The 22,270-nt window shown below is 33.4% G+C and overlaps 1 protein-coding gene across 1 annotated transcript in view; it reads right to left on the reverse strand.

Moving 5' to 3' along the window:
• LRP1B (LDL receptor related protein 1B) overlaps positions 1 to 22,270 on the reverse strand; it is a 1,963,100-nt gene that overhangs the window by 208,662 nt on the left and 1,732,168 nt on the right. The window contains exons 62-66 of the mRNA XM_025404289.1: positions 21,987 to 22,135; positions 16,011 to 16,104; positions 9,786 to 9,902; positions 9,554 to 9,673; positions 7,723 to 7,842 (exon numbers count right to left, since the gene is read on the reverse strand). Coding sequence (XP_025260074.1) covers positions 7,723 to 7,842; positions 9,554 to 9,673; positions 9,786 to 9,902; positions 16,011 to 16,104; positions 21,987 to 22,135 — 600 coding nt within the window. The remainder of the gene's footprint in view (positions 1 to 7,722; positions 7,843 to 9,553; positions 9,674 to 9,785; positions 9,903 to 16,010; positions 16,105 to 21,986; positions 22,136 to 22,270) is intronic.

Here is a 22,270-nt window from a genome sequence, read left to right on the forward strand (position 1 = left end):
GGAAATTGCCAGCCCAAAAGATACTTCAACAGAATCTGCAAAACAGAAGCTTATAATCTAAAACAAAGACAAATATTTTTGTTCCAAAGGTAGGCCCAAAGAGATAGAACTTTTAAATCTCCGTATTTCTTACATATTTTTTTCTATAAAATATTTAACTCTTCTTTTTTCACATACTGCTAAAAATCTGCAACTAGTTTTGTACATATGCATGTGTTATTTTGTAGTTTTAGAGAACTGAATATACTTGGCAAAGGATGAGAAAAGCAGCATTACAAAGATGAGTTTTTCAAACAAAAATATAACAGAATATTATTAAATTCCTGACTCAATTCATTTTAAAAATTCAACTGCATCAATTTAGATTTCTTATGAAGCAAATATGGCATTTCCCTTCTTTTCAAACTAATTATAATCCCCAATGGGCAAAAACTTATTTCTCTTATGGCTTTTGCTACAGATCAATCCAGAGTCTAGAATATTTGGCATGCATCCTGACTCATTGTGTAGGCTCCTTTTTAGCTTTGTTCAATAAAATTAAAATTTCACAGTTCCCTGTTATTGTTAAGACAGAAAGAAAGAAANAGAAAGAAACATCAACGAATAATTGCACCTCCTTTTGGTGGAGAGTCAATGCACAAAAGTTACCAAAGTCATTGGATGAAAGCTATGAAAAAACGTAATGTATTCATTCCACTTGGACTATTTAGTGACTCCCATATAGGTCATTCATTTTTTCCTATGAAAGCTAGAAGACAATTTCCTGGTCCCATTCATATGGCTAGGCTCTCCTTCAAGGGTTCTATTAGAACCAAAACATTTCAATGCAAAATAAATGCTATTATACGGGCTCTCTCTCACATACACACTCTCTTCCTTTCTCTTTTTTTCTCTCCCTCTCTCTTGCAGCAAAATATACATACACAAATACATTCACACATACAAAAAATAATTAGCAGAAAATAGGAAAAGAATAAATTTAGCAAAACAAATAAATAGGTGAAAGAAAAACACATGATATATCAAAAAATTACCATAAAATGTAGTGATCTAATAATACTACAAAATAAAAAACCTTACTGAATTAACAGAAGCTGCTTTACACATAGAAAATAAGTTCCCCACACTACCAAGTTTGTAGAAAAATATACTTATTTTCATTACAACTACTTTAAAAGTTTAGAAATATACCAGAAGTTAAATTATGTTTAAAAGTTTCTATTAAAAAAGATAATAGCATATGTACACATCATGGTTTCAAAGAAGCAAGATAGAACTATGCAATTATTTTTTTAAAGTTTTAGAATTAGATTGAAAATCAATCAACAGATACCAGTCACACACACATACCAGACAAAATGTTCAAAGTACATCCTGAGAAATAGTGATTCCATAGAATGTCATTAACTGCTATTTTACAATTCATCTGGGATCAAATAACTATAGAATGCCAAAAAATGGAAAGCAGTAAAACAATATGGTTTTCATTTCTATCTCTCCTATATTATACTGCCCCACAGGCTTTTTTTTTTTTTTTTTTTTTTAATTGCCTGTGTGAAAAGTAGAGAAAGTATCATCTCAACAATGAGTAGGATATTAACCAGAAGTTTTTTTCAGGCAGGTAGAAAATGTAAAGTTCCCTTCTGGATCCTGAGAGATTGTGAAAAGGAAAAAAAGATGGGAAAGTTGTAGAAAGATCAGCTGCACATATTCTCAAGACATCAGGGCAGCTCTCAGATTGATATGGGATGGACCAAGACACTGGAAAGATAAGCGTCACACTCACCTGGATTTACCATGGGAAAAGGCCAAGCTTCTAGGAGAAACAATACTGGATGCACACAACATTTTAAAAAATTTAGGAGTTATTTTGTGACATTAAAAGTTGGTAGAAGTTAGAAGTATAAGCTTGAGGCAGTATTCCTGGCTCCTCACAGGACCTAGGAGGTTTACAGGGTCATGTGCTGCTGTAAGGATCTTGGCTCAAGGAGTGTCATATATCAACAGCAACATAAGAGTAAGCAGCAGCTCATCAAGAATAAAGACTTGAAGACAGCGAAACCCACAGGGAGTGAGGATGCCTGCACTTCATAGTCAGATTAGAGCACAGAGTGCAGATCAGACCAAACCCCATCAGAGACGAATGAGTTTCCAGAGACTGTGTGAATAGGAGGCCCTTTCTCCTTTCCAGCTGCTAACAGGAAGGTACATAATCCCATGCTCCTAAATATCTAGATAGAGAGATACTGTGATACCATATGTTAGAAAATTCAAAATCTGTCTCCCAGCAGCCTCCCTCAACAACATACCCCAGCACACCCGCTTCATTCACAAGTCACAGCCACACAGGATAGAGGCACTGAGGATGTTCAGATCATCTGTTTGCTAGTCAAAATATGGTACATATATTTATAACCTACATTTAAATTTGGGAAATACTGATTAAAAATACGACACAGATGTCCTAACAAAATATTTGTAAGTGTGGACCATTTTCCAAGATACAAAATTTAAGTACATTATCTTTACTATATATAAAAGCATGAAGCTTTCCTCCAAAGGTTATCTTGAAACCATGGAACAAACAATTTCTAAATGTTATTCTAAATGGAAGTATATTTACAAAGTACATCTACATACTATATATTGAATTTATATATGCATATTTACATAGTTGTATAATTATATAGTACAAGTAAAAAATAATAAATGTGAATAATACATGATCACTTCAGGAGAGTGGGAAGAAGAATGGGGAAGGGAAGAGGAGGATTTTAGTGTTATTGTAGAAATTTAAATGTATTAAAAGACATATCTTATACCAAATTTTAAAAACTATTAAAAATAGTACACGACACTTATTATATAATTTACATAACATGATACTTGTTATATAACAAGTCTATATGTGTGACTTTTTTTGTTGTTGTTTTTCTGAGATAGGGTCTGTCTCTGTCACCTAGGCTACAGTACAGTGGTGCAATCATGGTTCACTGCAGCCTCAATCTCCTGGATTTAACCAACACTCCAGCCTCAGCCTCCAGAGGAGCTGACACTACAGGTGTAAATTTTTAAATATATTTTTTTTCTGCAGAGATGGGATCTCACTATGATGCCCAGGCTGGTCTTGAATTCCTTGACTCAAGCAATCCTCCCGCCCTGGCCTCCCAAAGTGCCAGGATTACAAGCATAAGCCACCACTCCCAGTCTGAAATATTTTATAATTTAACATGTACTTGCTTTAACTTTATAAAAACAGTTATAAGGTAATAAGAGTACTTATAGCTTATAGTTATAACTGTATAGCTTATAATTGTATAGCTTATAAATGTAGCTTATAAGCTTAGAACTATAGCTTATAACTTATAAATGCAAGCTTATAGCTTATAACCGTAGCTTTGAGTAGTGAGTTTCAAATTCCCTGATCACATATTTAAAGGAAAATAAAAGCACGTGTTGATAGGTTCTGTCTTTTTGGTTGAATGTTTTCAGTGTCGTGTTGGGAAAGCCAGGTTGCAAAAGATACAAAGACACTATAAAAAGTTCAAGTTCTCTTCACGAGCTCTAGTTAGTGTGACGATAGCTAACACATTAATTAAAGATCATTAGCCAAACAGCAAGTTATAAAATGAGATTGCACAAAAGCAGCAAATGAGGTTGAATCAACTTAGAGGCAAGAATCTTCTTTGAAAACTCAGAATTATAGATTAGATGAAAGGATGCAGGAAAATAAGCAGAAAGCAAGACGACAGAGAGGAGTCATATGGCAGAGCAACAGTGGTTGCTAGAAAGTTGGGGCATGAGTGCAGAGTCAACCACTAGAGACCAAACAGGAAATTGCTGATAAAAAGAGAAAGTATTTTAGAGGCATTGAGAATGCAAAAGAATCTAAACTGTAAACTGGGGAGAGAGAACATAATAGAAAGATCCAGATTCTAATACCATCTTATGAGTTCAATTTTAGAAAAATTTCAACTCTGATTACTAAGCAGACATGTGATGCTAGTATAGTCTGTCAAATTCTTAAATCCTCTATTAGTTCTTGAAATAGAATAGAGTAGGCTGAAGGTGAAGAAAGTTTGAAGTTGAAATTCCAAATAAATATTCTGGAGCTGCTACAATCGGGATATTCTACTTATTTTGGTCAGGCATTCAAACCTGGTGTTTGCCCAAGATTGTAATAAACAGTGCAACAGCCCTACAAGAGCATTCCTCCACGGTCTAATATAATTGTATTTGTGTACATTTTTTAAAACTTGTTTTTCCCTTGGTATAAAGTTTAAAAGAGCAGACACCTTCGAGCAAATAGAAGTGATTTTATACAAACTATTAACAACTCACAAAATGAATTTGTAACTATCTTGTCATGAACACGAGGCTAGCATAGATTTAAATTTTTACTCAGGCAAAAATAGAGCTCCAAGATGTTCTTTAAAGACCTTTAATAATTTAATCCAAATGTGCCAAATGTACATTTTTACAGATTCATAAATTCAGCTGTCTCAAAAACCAGGTGTTAATAAAATGGGAAGTTATATAGTTAATTTAATTTTTAAAATTTATATCCAAAGTTTCACCAAGACTAAATTATTAATGCTGGTCTCCTACACTATATTGAATTTACATCTATTCAAAGTCTCCTTCAATTATACATTAACATACAATTTTTTCATAGATTGAACATTTGTTGTTAAAATTGTGAGTACTCATAGACCCAATTATACCAGGTTAAATTCAATAAACATGGTATTTCAGTAAATATAAATATAGAATTTAAAAAATATTTACAATGATTATTATTTTAATTCCCTACACTATATATATATATTGTATGTGTTAAGTTACTCTGCTTCATTTTTTTCATAGTGCTTCTCTCTCTCTTTCTCTTGCTTCTATATTGCTTTCTTTACATAATTTAAATAAAAACAAAACAAATTGTTTAAATTAGAATATGTCAAGGTAGAACAAATTACAATGTTCAGACTTTAGAAATGAAATAATCCTATTGATAATGGAACTATAGATAAATACAAAAATTGGTGCTGAGAAGTAAGAGATAACAACTAGGTGAACTTCAAGAGCATAATAGAATCTCCCCTTAAACATAGCACGGGTTAAGAAAACTATGGACACAAACTGAAATAAAAATGGATTCTAAATAGAGATCCTGCAAGAGGGGATAGGTTAGACACTCATCCCACACTTAATGCAATCCTACTCTACATCCTGCTAAGTCCTGAGGATATGGGACATGTGAAATAGTGAAACACACCCATGCTTCTAGACAAGATCGGTTCTTAGACATAAGGATACATAACTGAGTCAAACGATAAGGACTTGGCATAACACAGTGAACCTTTGCAAAGTGTTATGTTTCTTTCCCATTCAATAAAAACACCAGAAGGAGAATCATCCCAGGGAGTGTTAAAGAATTAGCATAAATATGTAACATTTCTATATTTATTGAGGACAAAAGGAAACAAGGTGGCCACTCATCCCTTTCGAAAATAAGGGGCATGAAATGCTGTACTAAGATATCACATAGAATTTTCTTTACATTAATTAGCACCTGTGCACAATAAAATTGTATAACTCAAATCAGATGACAACCCTCCATCCTTGCTCCCCGTGTGTGTGTGTGTGTGTGTGTGTGTGTGTGTGTGTGTGTGTGTACACTGGTCTGGAACTTACAGCAATACTAGTGGCTGGGAGAATCCTATATAACTTCACTACTGAAAACATTTAAATATATTTTTCTCTTCATATGGAAAGAATGAAGTATATCTATGCTGTATCCACAGAGGTTCAAAGCAGATGCTTTGGTTTCCAATAACCCTGGAGTCACATCCCAGTTACAGGACTTGCTAGCTGTAGGACTTTAGACAAGTTACAGAACCTCTTTTTGCCCACTTTCCTTATCAATGAAATAGGGGTAATAAAGAGATTAAGTAAGATAATCACTCTAAAGCTTTTAACATATTTCTCGGGCCATATGGTTACCATCAACTAAATATTCGGTATTGTTGTTACTAAGGTGATTGATAATAATCTATTTGAAGCATATAATCTACCAAAACAGAGTTAAATCATGCTAAAGTGAGGAAAAGGAAAGAGAGGAAAATACAGAAATAACAACCCAGTCCAGAAATTGTTCAGAATTAACAAGTCATTATTTCACTTTTGTTTGGTAAGTGAAAATGCAAAAGACAACAGAGTAAACTAGCCAGTAATATAAACTAGCCCACAAAAGTCCTTGGTAGTTGCTATGGACTAATTGGTGATGAATGCAGTTTGAGGCTTTGTGAAGTAATTCTGAAAACCAATTCCACAAAGTGGTAAATGGTAGTTTTATGATATTGTGGTAAGCTATACTGGTTGCATATTCTAAAGACCCAATTATAAGAAGATAGTATTAGGAAAATCACTTAGAGACATGTTATTATTGCCAGCACTTATACATGTAGCTCATAAGTGTTGTTGAAAATAAATGAAATTTCAGGCCGGGCGCGTTGGCTCAAGCCTGTAATCCCAGCACTTTGGGAGGCCGAGGCGGGTGGATCACGAGGTCAGGAGATCGAGACCATCCTGGCTAACACCGTGAAACCCCGTCTCTACTAAAAATACAAAAAAAAAAAAAACTAGCCGGGCGCGGTGGCGGGCGCCTGTGGTCCCAGCTACTCGGAGGCTGAGGCAGGAGAATGGCGTAAACCCGGGAGGCGGAGCTTGCAGTGAGCCGAGATCGCGCCACTGCACTCCAGCCTGGGTGACACAGCGAGACTCCGTCTCAAAAAAAAAAAAAAAAGAAAATAAATGAAATTTCAGAGCACTTAAAGGTTTTTCATTATTTTCATTTTCTCCATAAAAGTTCAATGAAAGTACTGTGGAATCTAGCAAATGCATTTAACACACTTGTATGAAGTCTGGGAGTCCTATCCAGTTTGGACAAACTTTGTCTTTTCTAATCAATTACTAGATGAAATGCTTTTTGCTTATCCAACAATGCCAAATTGGCGTATTTGTCTACAGAACAGGCTCAATTAATGTTAATAAATGCTGATAAAATGAATTACACATAGCAAATACTCTTGATTTCTGTCTCAGTGTTAACAGCTTTAAGATAGAATCAAATATATTAAACAAAATAAATATATTCTCCATTTCTACAATGTCAATCAATAAATTATTGTAAATAAAATTATTTTAAGTGAAAATATTAATGTTTCAAAAGCAAATGCTGGCTTAAATGATCACCGTCATCTACTAATACAGAAGAGATGCTTTTTATTCTTTTTTCACACTGTATTCTATTAAAGAATGACATACAATAATCATTGAATAACTACAGAATCTTAGGGATTTAAGCAAAAAAAAAATGAATTCCAGAATGATGTGAATATAGTGTTTCCTTATTTCTATTCACTAAATGCTAATGCTAGCATGTTCACACTCTAATATAAGAAAATAATGGTCTTATTCTACCTCTTTGGTTTATCTTTTATAAAGTTCTGGGTTATATTAAGGAATATTTACTCTTCCATCTTATCACTCCAGGCTTTTTGTAAAGTAGCTAACCTACGTTTTTATGAGTCTGTGAACACAGAGACAAAACCTTTTCAGGTAAGACCTTAGTTTCAAAAGAATTGTGTTCAAATTTGCTTCACTGTGGTTATTGCAGATGATGACCCAAAAACGGAGAGAAGACCCAGAGTCACAAACACTCACCGCAGTTGGCCTCGTCTGATGCATCTGCACAGTCTGGATCCTCATCACAAACCCACAGCTTGGAAATGCAATGTTTCGTAGTCTTACACTGGAAATAGTCTGGAGAACAGCTGTTTTCAGCTTAGGAAGAAAACTGCTATTAAAATGTAGCTTTGGAGAACATATTTATTTATTAAAAACAAATTTTATAGACAAATGTTTAAGGCAGTTTATCAAAAAAAGTATTGTCTTTAAATTAATAGGACGCTGAAGGTGAGGAATTTTAACTTTTAATTTCTTATGAGATACTCCTGATATCCTCTCCTGTAAAAATAAAGAAAACATATTTTTGCAGTGATACACTGATAAATATCAGAGTTTTCAAAAAAACTGTTGATTAGATATTTGAACACTAATTTTAAGAATTAAGAATTCAGGGACTTTCAAAATAAGTCTTCTTCCAGAAAAAAATAAGAATTCATAGGTACACATTTTTGTAAACTCAAAAATACCAAAATTGGAAGGCATTAAGTGAATAAGGAAATAAAAAGTACAAAGTTTATCAAAATGTCTAGGAATTGTGTTGATTTTTATACATATATGGAGTCTTGCTCTGTTGCCCAGGCTGGAGTGCAGTGATACGGTCTTGGCTCACCGCAACCCCCATCTCCCAGGATCAAGCTATTCTCCTGCCTCAGTCTCCCGAGTAGCTGGGATTAGAAGCACCTGCCACTGTGCCCAGTTAATTTTTGTATTTTTATTAGAAACACGTTTTCACCATGTTGGCCAGGCTGGTCTCGAACTCCTGACCTCAGGTAATCCACTTGCCTCGGCCTCCCAAAGTGCTGGGATTACAGGCGTGAGCCACTGTGCCCGGCCTGTGTTGAGTTTTTGAGGAAAGTGAACATCCAACTTAGACTGTAAACTGCATCACAAATCCTAGTCAGTTCAATGCATCATCTTCTAGAATGGCTAACCATAAAGAACTGGTACTGACTTTATTCTGAATGCACCCTCTTAATCAAATTGCTGGATGACTGCACATTATTTACTGATAAAAGTTTTAGAGGAATAAAATAAAACTTCAGCAAGACAGAAATGTTGACAGCAGTTCTGTTGAAGCCCTGAAACTTGACAGGTGCTCCATTGTTCACACAATCGGAATGTGTGAGTGCGTGTGCAAGCATGTGCATGCCAGCCTATGTGCATATATATGTACATGGTATAAACTGTTTTGCCTTCCATTTAACGTAATTTGAATTTTGATGGAAGATGGAAATATGAGATGAAAATAAACAAAATATTTTACTATCATTCTTTCAAATAGTTCATTAAGATATGTTAAATAGAGCATTATTTAGAATTTTGTAGAAGTTAAACTTTTGTTAGACTATTTTACCCAGATTTTATATGTCTCTTCATGAGTACAACATGTATTTCATGGAGAAAAAAACTCTCTAACTAAAAATAACTTAACTTCAAGAAATGAATTAATCAACAGAAGTAAATTACCTTTATCTACTTAATGTGAGCAAGCATACATTTAAAAAAACATAATCAACTGTCATGTTGTATTTGATGCTTCTCTTAAGGATGATGTGGATGAATGAATGTTGTTCATGTTTGTCATAATTTCCAGGTAGATTTTAAAGTAAACTTGCCCATATTTTCATTTTCTCTATTTTTATTTAGAGCTTCTATCCCAGTTGGCACCTATTTCTAATTATTTGACCATAATTTATTTTTAATTTATCTACATCATATGAGTTTATGAAGTATAGTAATAATTTTTAGACTTATTTTAGTTAGGAGTCAAAGTTAAGACAAGACAGAGCATTTTGAGCTGACTTACGACAGTCTCTTTCATCTTCCTCATCACCACAGTCATCTTGCCCATTACATCTTAAGTTTACTGGGATACATTTCTGGTTCTTGGTACACTTGAATTGACCTGACAGGCAGACATGTGTGTCTAGAACATAGAGAGAGAGGAAAAAAAAAATATGTGTCTGAATTTAAATCGCACAGACATAATCAGTTGAGAATTAGACTTACGTTCATTAGTTAGGAATTTAATCACCTACCACAGTTGAGTTCATCAGAATTGTCTCCACAATCATTCTCTCCATCACAGATGAAAGCTGGTAGAGCACAGAGTCCAGTCCCACACTGAAATCGGCCTGGCTGACATTTAAATTCAGCTAGAGGAGAAAGCATAGATATTGTGGAATGGCAATCTTACCTCACAGCTTCTTAAACAGAGACTTTCTGGCATTCAAGATATTTACTACAATAAATATATCCTAGAACACAATGTGAATGTCTCTCATCTCGATAGCTATCAGATTCAAATGTTTAGCTTTGAGCAACTCAGATGGCTTCCAGAAAACATTTAATAAACCATACTTTAGAAGGTAGGAATTAATAACAGACAAATATTTTTTTAAAAAATTAAAAAACAAAAGTCTCCTAATTTTAATGAAGTGATATTGAGAAGTTAAGTTGCAGAATGAAATTTATTGTAACAAAAATTGTTATTCCAATATCATTTTTTGAGAAATAATTTCTCCTTGATCACTTGGCCTATGGTGTGTGTGATTTGACCACAATGCATATTCTTTCTTTTCTTTTTTTCTTTTTTTTTTTTTTATTTTTTCCTTCTGAGACAGTCTTGCTCTGTCGCCCAGTCTGGAGTGCAGTGGTGTGATATTGGCTCACTACAACCTCTGTCTCTTATGTTCAAGCAATTCTACTGCCTCAGTCTCCCGAGTAGCTGGGATTACAGGCACCCACCACCACGACTGGCTAATTTTTTGTATTTTTAGTAGATATGGGGTTTCACCATGTTGGCCAGGCTGGTCTCGAATTCCGGACCTCAGGTGATCTCCCCACCTCAGGTACCCGAAGCTTTGGGATTACAGACATGAGTCACTGCACCTGGCCCACAATACATATTCTCTAGCACAATGTAAAGCAAATGTTTTCTATATCTATCACATTTTAAATCAGATTTATCAATATTCATCCCTATAATCCTATTATTATACAAGAGAACAATATCTTATAAATGGCAAATATTTTATATACTATACATATATTATAACAAGTAACTCCTAAGTGATAATGCATTTTATCTTATCGTATTATCTGGGAATAACAATAATAAGGCAGGATCTGCTGAGGATCTACTATGTGTCAGGCACTGGGCTAGACCCCTTCACATACAGTTACTAATATCATCTCGTCATAACATTCTCATTTTGGCATCACCATTTTAGCAATGAGTAAACTAAATTTACTGAATATGAATAATTCATCTAAGTATGCACAACTTTTAAGTGTCAGACTCTGAATTCAAATCTACTATGGTGTTTGTAATAAAACACTTATCTTTTGACTAATAGTTTTAATGCACATTACTGATTTTGAGATTAATATTATCTTTATTAGCGCAAATCAGTGAATCAAACACTAATAAATAGCATTTAAACTTTTTTTGATAAATAAATTATGCTTTTATAATTACAATATTACATAAAAATTTAAGCATTCTTTTAAAAATAACTCTATATATGGTTTGCTTTCATAGAGGAGAGTTCTAAAATGTTGACAATTATTTGCTTCCAATCTATAACATTTGTTAATTAATCATACTAAATGTTTAAACTGAATGACACAATTATCTCATACTTTAAACATGTGCCTTTCTTCTATTTCATTTTGCTTTGTATATAATTTTCTTTAATACTCCTTTGCTATCAAAACAACTCCCCACCAGGAAAAGGGTTGCAACTATTAAAGGAATGCTTGGAAATAACTTGGAAGCCCATCTGACCTTCAAATCTGTCTCTAGAATAATCTTAAGTGTATTAGATTATTATAAGAAACGTTATAACAAATCTGTGATGCCAGAGAATTTTGATGCATCCCTCCTAACTACATTTATATAAATAACAGTATGTAAGTTTGCAAGTATGGGACCCTGGGATGAGACTTTCCTGTCTTCTCAGGTGAAGTTATAAGTATTGCCAGCAGCTCTTATTGTCTGCAGGAATTGATGACGCATCTACCCGAAAGTGAAATCTAAGCATTCCGTAGACTCTTGCATATAATTTTCTACTTCACCGTGACTCTCAAGTAAAGTATCATGCCTACAGATATTCAAAGCTGTTACCCCATCAACTACAAGTAAATGTTTATTTGCTATACTAAAAGAAATAAGAAACAGAGATAATGAAACCAATAAAAACATTTAAGACTACTGAAGAAAATATAGAGGGAAAGTTCCACAACATTAGTGTAGGTAAAAACTTTTTGGATATGACTCTAAAAACACAGGTAACAAAAGCAAAAATAGACAAATGGAATTACTTCAAATTAAAAAGAAAAAAGACTTATATACAGAAAAAGAAACAATCAACAGAATAAAGAAACAATCTATAAAATGGAAGAAAATATTTGCAAACAGTACATGTGCTAATGGGTTAATATCCAAAATATATAAAGAATACCCAACAGTAAGAAAAAAAAAAAACTCATTTAAAAATGAGCTGAGGATTTGAATAGGCATTTCTTTAAAAAATTATACAAATGGCTAACTGATATATTAAAAAATACTCAACATCACTAATTATCAGGAAAATGCAAATAAAACCACAATAAGGTATCATCTTATACCTGTTAAGTTAGGCATTGTAAAAAAAGAAGAAATATAAGTGTTAGCAATGATGTGAAGAAAAGAAAACATTTATATGTTATTAATTCCTATCCTGACCACTGAAAGTTTCTCCATATTAACAAGAAGGCATCCGTACTGTCTGATCATGTGTTCACTGCAGTAGCATTTTCATTTTCTTTTAAGAACTTTTCCTTTGCAATCATAATTTTGCTGAGTGGTACAAAAAGCATAGCTTTTGGTATATCTCATGTTTTGAGATGCCTTTCTTGTATTTCATTGGTAGAAATGTAAATTAGTACTGCTATTTTGGGTAACAGTATGCAGGTTTCTCAAAAAATTAAAAATGTAGTGACCATATGATCCAGCAATCCCACTACTAGATATATACAGGCACACCTAGAAGATACTGGAGGTTCAGTTCCAGACCACTACAATAAAGCAAATATCACAATAAAGCATGTCATAATTTTTTTTTTTTAGTTTCCTAGTACATATAAAAGTTATGTTTATACTATACTGTAGTCTATTGAGTGTGCAATGGCATTATGTTTAAAAAACCTGTACAAAATTAAATAGAGTTAGGTAGGGCCTTGCTCTGGATTAGGCTTTGGCTTAAGGAGCTGTTGTAGATGACTTCATCTTCTATCCTGACCACTGAAAGTTTCTCTACATTAGCAAGAAGGCATCTGTACTGTCTGATCATGTGGTCACTGCAGTAGCATTTTTATTTTCTTTTAAGAACTTTTCCTTTGCATTCATAATTTTGCTGAGTGGTACGAGAAGCATAGCTTTTGATATATCTTGTGTTTTGAGATGCCTTTCTCACTAAGCTTAATAATCTCTAGCTTTTGATTTAAAGTGAGAGACATGAAATTCTTCCTTTCGCTGGAACACTTAGAAGCCATTGTGGGGCTATTAGTTGACCTAATTTTAGTATTGTTGTGCTTAGAGAATAAGGAGGCCCAAGGAAAGGGAGAGAGAGAGGGAACAGTGGGTTGGTAGGCAGCCAGAACACACACAATATTTATTGATTAAGTTTGTTGTCTTTTATGGGTATGGTCTGCAGTGTTCCAAAACAATTACAATAGTATTAGTAATATCAAAGAATATTGATCATATCACCATAACAAGTATGATCATAATAATGATAAAATTGAAATAGTGTGAGAATTACCACATTGTGACAGAGAGACAAAGTGACCACATGCTGTTGAAAAATGTCACCAATAGACAATATTGATGCAGCATTGCCATAAACCTTCTGTTTGTGAAAAATACAGTATCTGTAAAGCACAGTAAAGTACAGCAGAATAAAATAAGGTATGCCTGTATAACCAAAGGCAATAAAATCATTATGTTGTAACACTATCTGCATTCACTTGTTCACTGCAGCTTTCTTCACAGTAACCAAGATATGAAATAAACCACAGGGTTCATCAATGGATGAATGAATAAAGAAAATATGGTATATATACATGAGGGAATAATTTCAATATTTTAAAATAGGAAACCCTGTTATTTGTGACAGCATGGATGAATCTGGAGGACATTATTTTACGTAATACCAGCCAGACAAAGAAAGACAAATACCACATGATCTCACTTATAAGTAGACTCTAAGAAAGTCAAACTTATAGAGACGGAGAATAAAATGACAGTTACCAGAGGCTGGAGATTGGGGAGATTAGGAAGACGTTGTTCAAAAGACACAAAATTTCAGTTAGATGGAAAAAATTACTTCAAGAGATCTATTGTACATCTTGTTGACTATGGTTAAAAGCAATATATTGCACACTTGAAAATTACTGAGAGAATAGATTTTAAGTATTCTCAGCACAAAAAAAAGCTAAGTATGTGAGGTAATGTATATGATAAATACTGTAATTTTGCCATTCCACAATGTATACATATATGATAAAATTATGCTATATACCTTAAATATATAGAAATTTACTTGTCAATTAAAAATGTATATATTAGTATTTAATCAAAACAAGGATCATAGAGAAGCTCTTAGATAACAGATGTCCCTTAGACAGCAGTGACTCAAAAAGACACTAAAGTAATATTTGATGACCATATATTCTGAAAGGAGTTAAATGTGCAAAATTCCTAATACTACATCTGTAGTTAATTTTTCATATCAATGTGGTTCCAGGATGAAATTTCAATCAAAATTACAACTAGAGGTCAGGAGTTGCAGGTCATTATAGTGAAATTTTCTCAGAGAACAGTGAATCTAGACAGGAAAGATCAACTTCTTAATTAATGGACTAAACTAATATATTCATTTTTGTTTATTTCTAAGAATTACAAATATAAGTTGCATTCAGTGTATTTACTGTTATCATAGAAAATTTACTTTATTGTGGGGAAAGTAATAACTTTCTCTTAATAAGAATCTCAGTAAGGTCACCCAAATAATTTATTCATCTTTTGATATTCCTTTTAACTTAATAAGTTTTTTGAAAATAATAATTCAGACATTATAGTATACCTATCCCACAGAGATACTATTCTTTATATGTTGTCTATCATAGTAAAAAACAAAAACTATATTTAAAAAATCAAAGAGCAGTGAATCTTTCAGAAACATAAGGATTATATTAGAAAAGCAATGACTTTTATAATTTTTTTCTTTTTCATTGATTTGATTACTTACTGCTTTCAAACATATATGCTATATGAAATAATTTCAATGTGTGACAGACTTGGGCATGACCAGAGAGATGGAATATAGCCTATCTAAGTAACTATCTATATGCCCTAAATTTGAAAAAGCTTTATAATAAGGTGGTAGCAAGCTCTACAGTAGAAGGTAGCCAGCTTTTTCTGTTTTTTTGCAGGGCAAGCCTAAGGATTTTGAACTCAATAGTCAAGGCCAAATCATGGCAACCATGTACTGGGATGTTGAGGGAATTATCATGATTGACTACGAGCATCTCTAACCTGACAGTGAAGTATAGGAGTGACCGACGGAGTGAAGTACACAAGACTATCAAGGAAAAGTCTGCTGATGTCTCATTACAACCAAAGTTACCAACGATTGCTGAAAAAGCAGCAGCTAACCACACCAATTACAGTCAAATGCCAAACATAATTGGTAGTCACTTTAGAGCAATTGCTAAGAACAAATTAAATTACCTAATGTCAATCTAATGATTTATATTGGAAAAATCAGACTTTTAAGGAATTTTCAGGATATCAATGCTGACAGTAAAGTTGAGAAATCACATTTCTTAAAGATAAGATTTCAGTCATTGAGTGACATTCTGGAAACTTGCCCATTTTTTCTTCTAACTTGGTGACATGTTAAGTCAAATTAATGCTGCTTATTACCCTACTGATCACTACGTGAAATAATGTCATTATTCCACAAGTAATCAAATTTGAGAAACAAAATCTAACACAAGTGGTTGATGGCACCATTCTAAATGTAACAGTTATCAGAGAGATAATCAAAATATTGCAACAATTTTTATTTTATTTTTAAATAATGGCATTTAAAATTTTTCTGTTTCAATTTTGGAAAAGTGTCAGAAGGCAATACTTTAGGTGTAGTTTCAATTTTCCAGGTCTGGGATATAAGGGACTCTAAACTCTAAATTTCAACATTTGCCAGTATACTCACGACAGTCATCAGGTTCATCAGATCCATCACCACAGTCATCCACAGTGTCACATTTCCACCAGAATGGAATACATTTGTCAGTTTTGCAACGAAACTTTAAAAAGAAAAAAAAAGAAAAAAGAAAAAAAATGTTGAAGAACCCAGTGCCTATATAATGGATATTTTAAAATTTGGCAACATAGCCTAGCCTACATTTTTGCTGCAAATGTGAACAACGGTGATTTTGGAGAATTCCACAATAGGAACTAATTACACAACAAGCTATAAGATGATCTTCCAGGAGACCATATTGTTCAGGAAAACCTCTTGAGATGACCTGCAAACACAGACAAGCTCTCACATTTACATGTTGTCTAAAAAGCTACTTGGTTTTGTGGTTGGTTGGTTGGCTGGTTCGTTGAGATGGGGTCTCCCTCTGTCACCCAGGTTGGAAGGCAGTGGTGTGATCTCAGCTCTCTGGAGCCTCAACTTCTTGGGCTCAAGAGATTCTCTCACCTCAGCCTCTGGAGTATTTGGGACTATAGGTATCTGCCACCTTGCCCAGCTAATTTTTGTATTTTTTGTAAAGATGAGGTTTCACCATGTTGCCAAGGCTGGTCTCAAACTCCTGGGCTCAAGTGATCCTTCCACCTAGGCCACCCAAAGTGCTGGATCACAGGTGTAAATAAATCACCGCACCAGCCCTGAAGGGCTACTTGTACACTACAGCAGCAGACATGAGTACTTGCTACAGAGATCCTGTGGCCTGAAAAGTCTATAATATTTACTATCTGGCCCTTTACAGGAAAAGTTTGGCAAACACTAAATAGGGCTAAAAACTATCAGGCATATCAGGAAGAGATATCCAGTCAAACTAATTTAGGTAATTTGAATTAATTTAATTTAATTGCATTTTATTCAGAATCTTGGGCAATTCAATTAACATCTCTCAGTCTGTGTTCTTTAGCCACCAAAAGAGGATCTGAAGATAATCTGAAGTATCTTTTCCAGCTCTGTCATGCTGTGATTCCATAAACATTCCTGAACACTGAAAATACTGCCTTTAGCCATGATGAGTATGCACCCCACATAAATTTTAAGAATATCTCTTTAAAGCATTTAAGGCCAACATAGTTCTTTTCAGTTTTCAGAATTTCTAATAAATGCACATGATCTTTTAGGACAAAGAGAAATTCTGATAATTTTTTAAAAAGAGGTAAAAATAAGGCTCAATTTTTTTTTTCTGACTTAAAAAATTGAATGCACAGGAAAAAACTCTTAAAATAAAACTTGTTCTCCAGATTACCTAAAAAAAAACCTATTCACCAAAATATTTATTAATATGTTTTATTTGTTGTATTATCCTTTCCACTTGAAACAGCTAAACAAAAAGTCATGAGAAAGGCAATAATTCTATTATTTATAGAAACGGAAATTTTAACTCCTCCTTTTAAAAATTAACTACTGAGTGGCAGATTAATACTAGAGAAAGTAAGTGAGTTATTATATGGCAATATTTATTTACTTACAGGCTATTTAGCATGCAAGTGACTTGATACTGGAGACAAACTATAGGAAGTTATTATTGCATATTACTTTTATGAGAAAGGTGATTTGAACTCAAATGTAGCTGCTGAGACAGAGTAATTCTTGTTCCTATTAACTTTATTATTGCCCCAATATAAACAGTGACCAAAAAGCTCAGTTCAGTTATGTTTTAGTAATTTATGACCATCAACTAATTACTTTCTCAGTACCACTCAGAGAGAAGGAACTAAAGACAAAAATCTCACATTCCATTCAGAGCACATGTAGCTGGAGTAGCTGTCACTAAAAAAAAAAAATTCACTTGAAATTAGTTAAACCAAGCAGTATGTAACGTTTAGTCAATTTCTCCTGGTATATCAAATTATTTTCCTCTTCAATTTAGTAGAACTTCATTGAAAAGCATATATCATAATATTCATCTAGAATTAAAAACATTTCTAAATGTTAATTGAGATGATTTTCTAAAAGTTACTAACTTCTTTTAGAAGTGCTTATGTTGTTATTCCCATATAAGTGACTGACAGCAAGCTGGCATTTATCTTAGCATGTTACATACCAGAAAGATTTGTAACAGAAAACTATAGCCTAGGCTGAATTATTACTAATGAAAATAGATTAGCAATCTAAAGGTTTGTTTATTTAGAATACTGTTACTTTCTTCAAATAAGAGATTATTTGATGTTGGCTTTTGCTAAATTTATCTGGATATGATGGACTGGATTCATGATAGATTTACATCATTTAAAAAATATGAGTGTGAATTTTGTCTCCCAGTGGCAATACAAGAAGGAATAGAGCTCTATGAATCCAATGGGAGATCTGACTGTTCAACTGATTTTTCCATATTTGCTTAGCTTGTACATTTCTGTTGTGTGTGTGTGTGTGTGTGTGTGTGTGTTTTAAATATGAGAGGATAAAATTTACCTTTATAGATAGTGACTGTCTGGGGATACGAGGGAAAGCAGTTACCCTTAACATTAAATATTTCTAGTCATTACAATATATTAAAACACATTAGTAGGAGAACAGCAGGTCTCCTGAGTATCCTCAAAGTCTTTCCAATCATGATTGGAAAAATATCTAAATTGCATATATTTTTTTATTCACTAAATGAGCCCGATTTAAATAAACATGAACTGTTGGAATTATATATGATATAATGATTTTGCTCTTCATTTGACTTTGATAATAACATTAAAGGGTTTTGAGTTAACGGAGGCCAGGGTAAAATATAGTTATCTTATTTTTCATGTTAATCAATATTTTATTCTCACAGGAAGATCTCTTCTGTTTCATATCTTAGCTTCATTTCTACATACTTAAATTCAGTAACTTAAAAAAGATTAATGCTAAATATAAATATAAAACAGTCTTCATCATAAATGTTCTCTAAGACTAATATCATCATAAAATAAACTGTAGACTGTAATTATCACCCACAAGAAAAAGCTATAAAGAAACTACTAAATATGTGTCTACTAATATGAATACCAGGATAAAATGCAATCCCAACATGGTGAAGTTTAGTTGAAACAAGAAGAGTCTCTATTTTAAAGCTTAAGTAAAGCCATTTTTAAGTTGACTTTTTTTCTAATTAAAATGATTTTCATTAAATACTTGAAATGACTAGTGTTATATGAATTGAACTTAATCTTAACTTTTATTAGATTATCAGACTATGTTTTCAATTCTAATAGAATTCTTATTGATGTGATTTGCCTGTTTTTTCCTAAAATAATACTATTTGGTGAACATGTCATTTGTTGACAATCATTAGATGATATATCAAAATCCCTATGTAAGAATAAATAAAGAATGCAAAATTTTCATCAAAATACTTACTAGCATGATTGTAAACTGCCTAGATAATTTGCTTCCTTTAAAGGTCTACCTCACTGAAAATCATGTTTCTACAAACTGATTTTTCTCCAAGAAGTATACAAGAGATAGATTTTCCTCTTATTAGATCAGAAAAGAACCAGAGGTAAAATGGTCTCACAAACGAGAAGATTTACAGGGATAACCACTTAACACTTTGCATTACCTGTTCTTCATTAACTTTTTTTCTTTCGTTTTTTATTTGTTTTTATTTTTTGAGACAAGAGTTTCACTCTGTTGCCTAGGCTGGAATGCAGTGGAACGATCTTGGCTCACTACAGCCTCCGCCTCCGCCTCCTGGGTTCAAGCAGCAATTCTCATGTCTCACCCTCCTGAGTAGCAGGGATTACAGGTCCATGCCACTACGCCCAGCTAATTTTTAATATTTTTTAGTAGAAATGAGGTTTCGCTATGTTGGCCAGGTGGCTCTCCAACTCCTGACCTCAAATGATGCACCTGCCTCATCCTCCCAAAGTGCTGGGATTACAGGCGTGAGCTACCGGGCCTGGGCAATTAACTTCTTCCTTGAAGATGAAACTAATGAAGTGATACCTCCTCTTTTTCAGTTGTTTTCAGAAATATGGTTGAAAAGTATTGTCCACATTTGGATTTGTTTGCTCTGTCTTGCTATTGTTAAGTTTTTAAAAATTCATGATAGACTATTGGGGATATTTAAAAATTATAAATATTTTAGTGTTGTCATCATGGATACCAAATTGGGAAATAATTTTATTAGATAAATAATACTTTCAGGGTGAGTTAGGTTTTCATTTATTTGATTAATCTAATTTGTTGGCATTGGATAAACAGTTACAGATTTTCATATATAATATTTTTAAAAATGTTATACCTTTGATGCCTGTAGTGAGTCTGATGTTTTACTCTCTGTGCCTTGCTATTTGAGATGTTCACCTGTGCTTCAAAGAATACCGTGATTTTGCTGTATTTTTAGTTGACTATTAAACCATCGCCACTGTAGTGACTCAGGCAGGCATCATCTCTACTAAGCCAGTGACAGCCTCAGTTTTGGGCCTCAACAGACTGATATATGTATGATCACTCCAAAGCAAGAGACCAAAGATTATTCTAGAATAACCTGAGTGGACGCTACCTGAAAATTTGACTAAATAGCACCAATAGTATTGATAATCCTGTATTAAAATATTAAAAAATGTTATTTCTCTCTTTAATTTGACCACTAAGAATAATTCAGTCACTAATTTTATCTCTCATAATGGCTTAAATTTCCAGCTCTTTAAAAATAATACTTTTTTATACAAATACTCAGGGAGGTATAATTAGAATAACACATTTTGTAATAAAAGCAGAGTCTATGGCTTGTGCTTTCAATGAGTCATCAGAACGTCCTGAGGGCAGCTCACACTACACACATGACATTTTATGTAAATTTCAGCTGCAGTATACGACAAGAGTAATAAAAAAATCTACTATGTACCAGGGACTTTTCCCATTTAATCTGTATATGGCTTAGAAACAGTATAATCCCATTTAAAAGATGAGAAAACCAAGGTACCAAGAAGTAACAAACTCAATTTAAAGTCGAGTCTGGGTTATGATCACAGAGGGTCTGGCTTCAGAGTCTATGCCCTTAACCTCTACACATTCTGACTCCCTGAAAAAGTTCTAGTAGTTGTTATTTATGCAGTTCTTTCGTGTATGATAGTCCTAAGTCTAATCTGAAATGCAAGCTGAGCTAAATTTAGCTTCTCCATTTTGAAGACAGAAACAATCTAAGTGAAATTCGGTCTCTTGCAATGAAATCACTGCTAGTAACCGGAAAATTGGCAAATTCAAACACAGGATTCTAAAAATAAATTTAGTCATTTAAAAGACAAAATATAATTTGACAGTTTTATCTTAAATCCAACAAGATAGTGGCTCATGTGTTACAAAGTACAGTTTTATAATGTGATATGACTATTGTCCAAAATTTGAAAGTAATAAAATCAAGTCCATGCAACTACCATACAGTAGACAACTTAACTCCTGGGATATCTTCAACTGAAAATAATTAAGTTTTAAAGAAAAAGAGGTTTCAGAAGAAAGTTATTTTGATCATATAATTTATTTTAATAAAAACAAAATCTAGAGACTTACTCTCTATATATCTTTTCCATATCACCAACTCTAAGAAATGGAAAGTGGGGACAGTGACATAGAGCATATTATCTGGAGAGATTTCCTGCTCTGTTTAAACTCCACCTCCTTTTACCTACACCATTCCTCAATCACCTTGCCTTATTAAACTACATAAATCTCCTCTGTTGTTGCTGTTATGCCCACTTAGGATTTGAGACATTATTTGTGTGGATCTGTGAAACACTTTTTTCTTTCTCTTTCTTTTTTGTTTGTTTGTTTGTTCGTTTCCTTTTTGGCCTTTATTTATTCTTCCTAATGGCTAAGGCCCATTTTAATGAGGTGTTATAGTGCTTTTCCTTTATTCTGTGACCATCTCTACAATGTATGGAATGATCATTCAATGTTATGCTAAACAAAAGAACTGATGTTTCACCATACACTCTATAAGAAGATTCGCAGACCTCCACTCACCTGGCTGGCTGTGCAGTTGGATAGGCAAGTCCTATTATCAGCTGCCAGATAGAAGTTGGTGGGACATGCACAAGTGTGGGTTTTTCCAGGGGCTAAAAGGCACAGATGACTGCAACCACCATTATTTATCATGCAGAGATGTTTGGAGACTACAGATAAGAAAGAAACAACAACAACAAAACAGGATAATCAAAACTAATAATATAACATGGGATTAGAGATAGGACATTTAAGCTTCATAACTTGAATTGGAATAAATCTTTGTAATCAAGAACTCATCAAGA

This window comes from Theropithecus gelada, chromosome 12, assembly GCF_003255815.1.
Source record: "Theropithecus gelada isolate Dixy chromosome 12, Tgel_1.0, whole genome shotgun sequence".
In the NCBI taxonomy this organism is placed as follows: domain Eukaryota; kingdom Metazoa; phylum Chordata; class Mammalia; order Primates; family Cercopithecidae; genus Theropithecus; species Theropithecus gelada.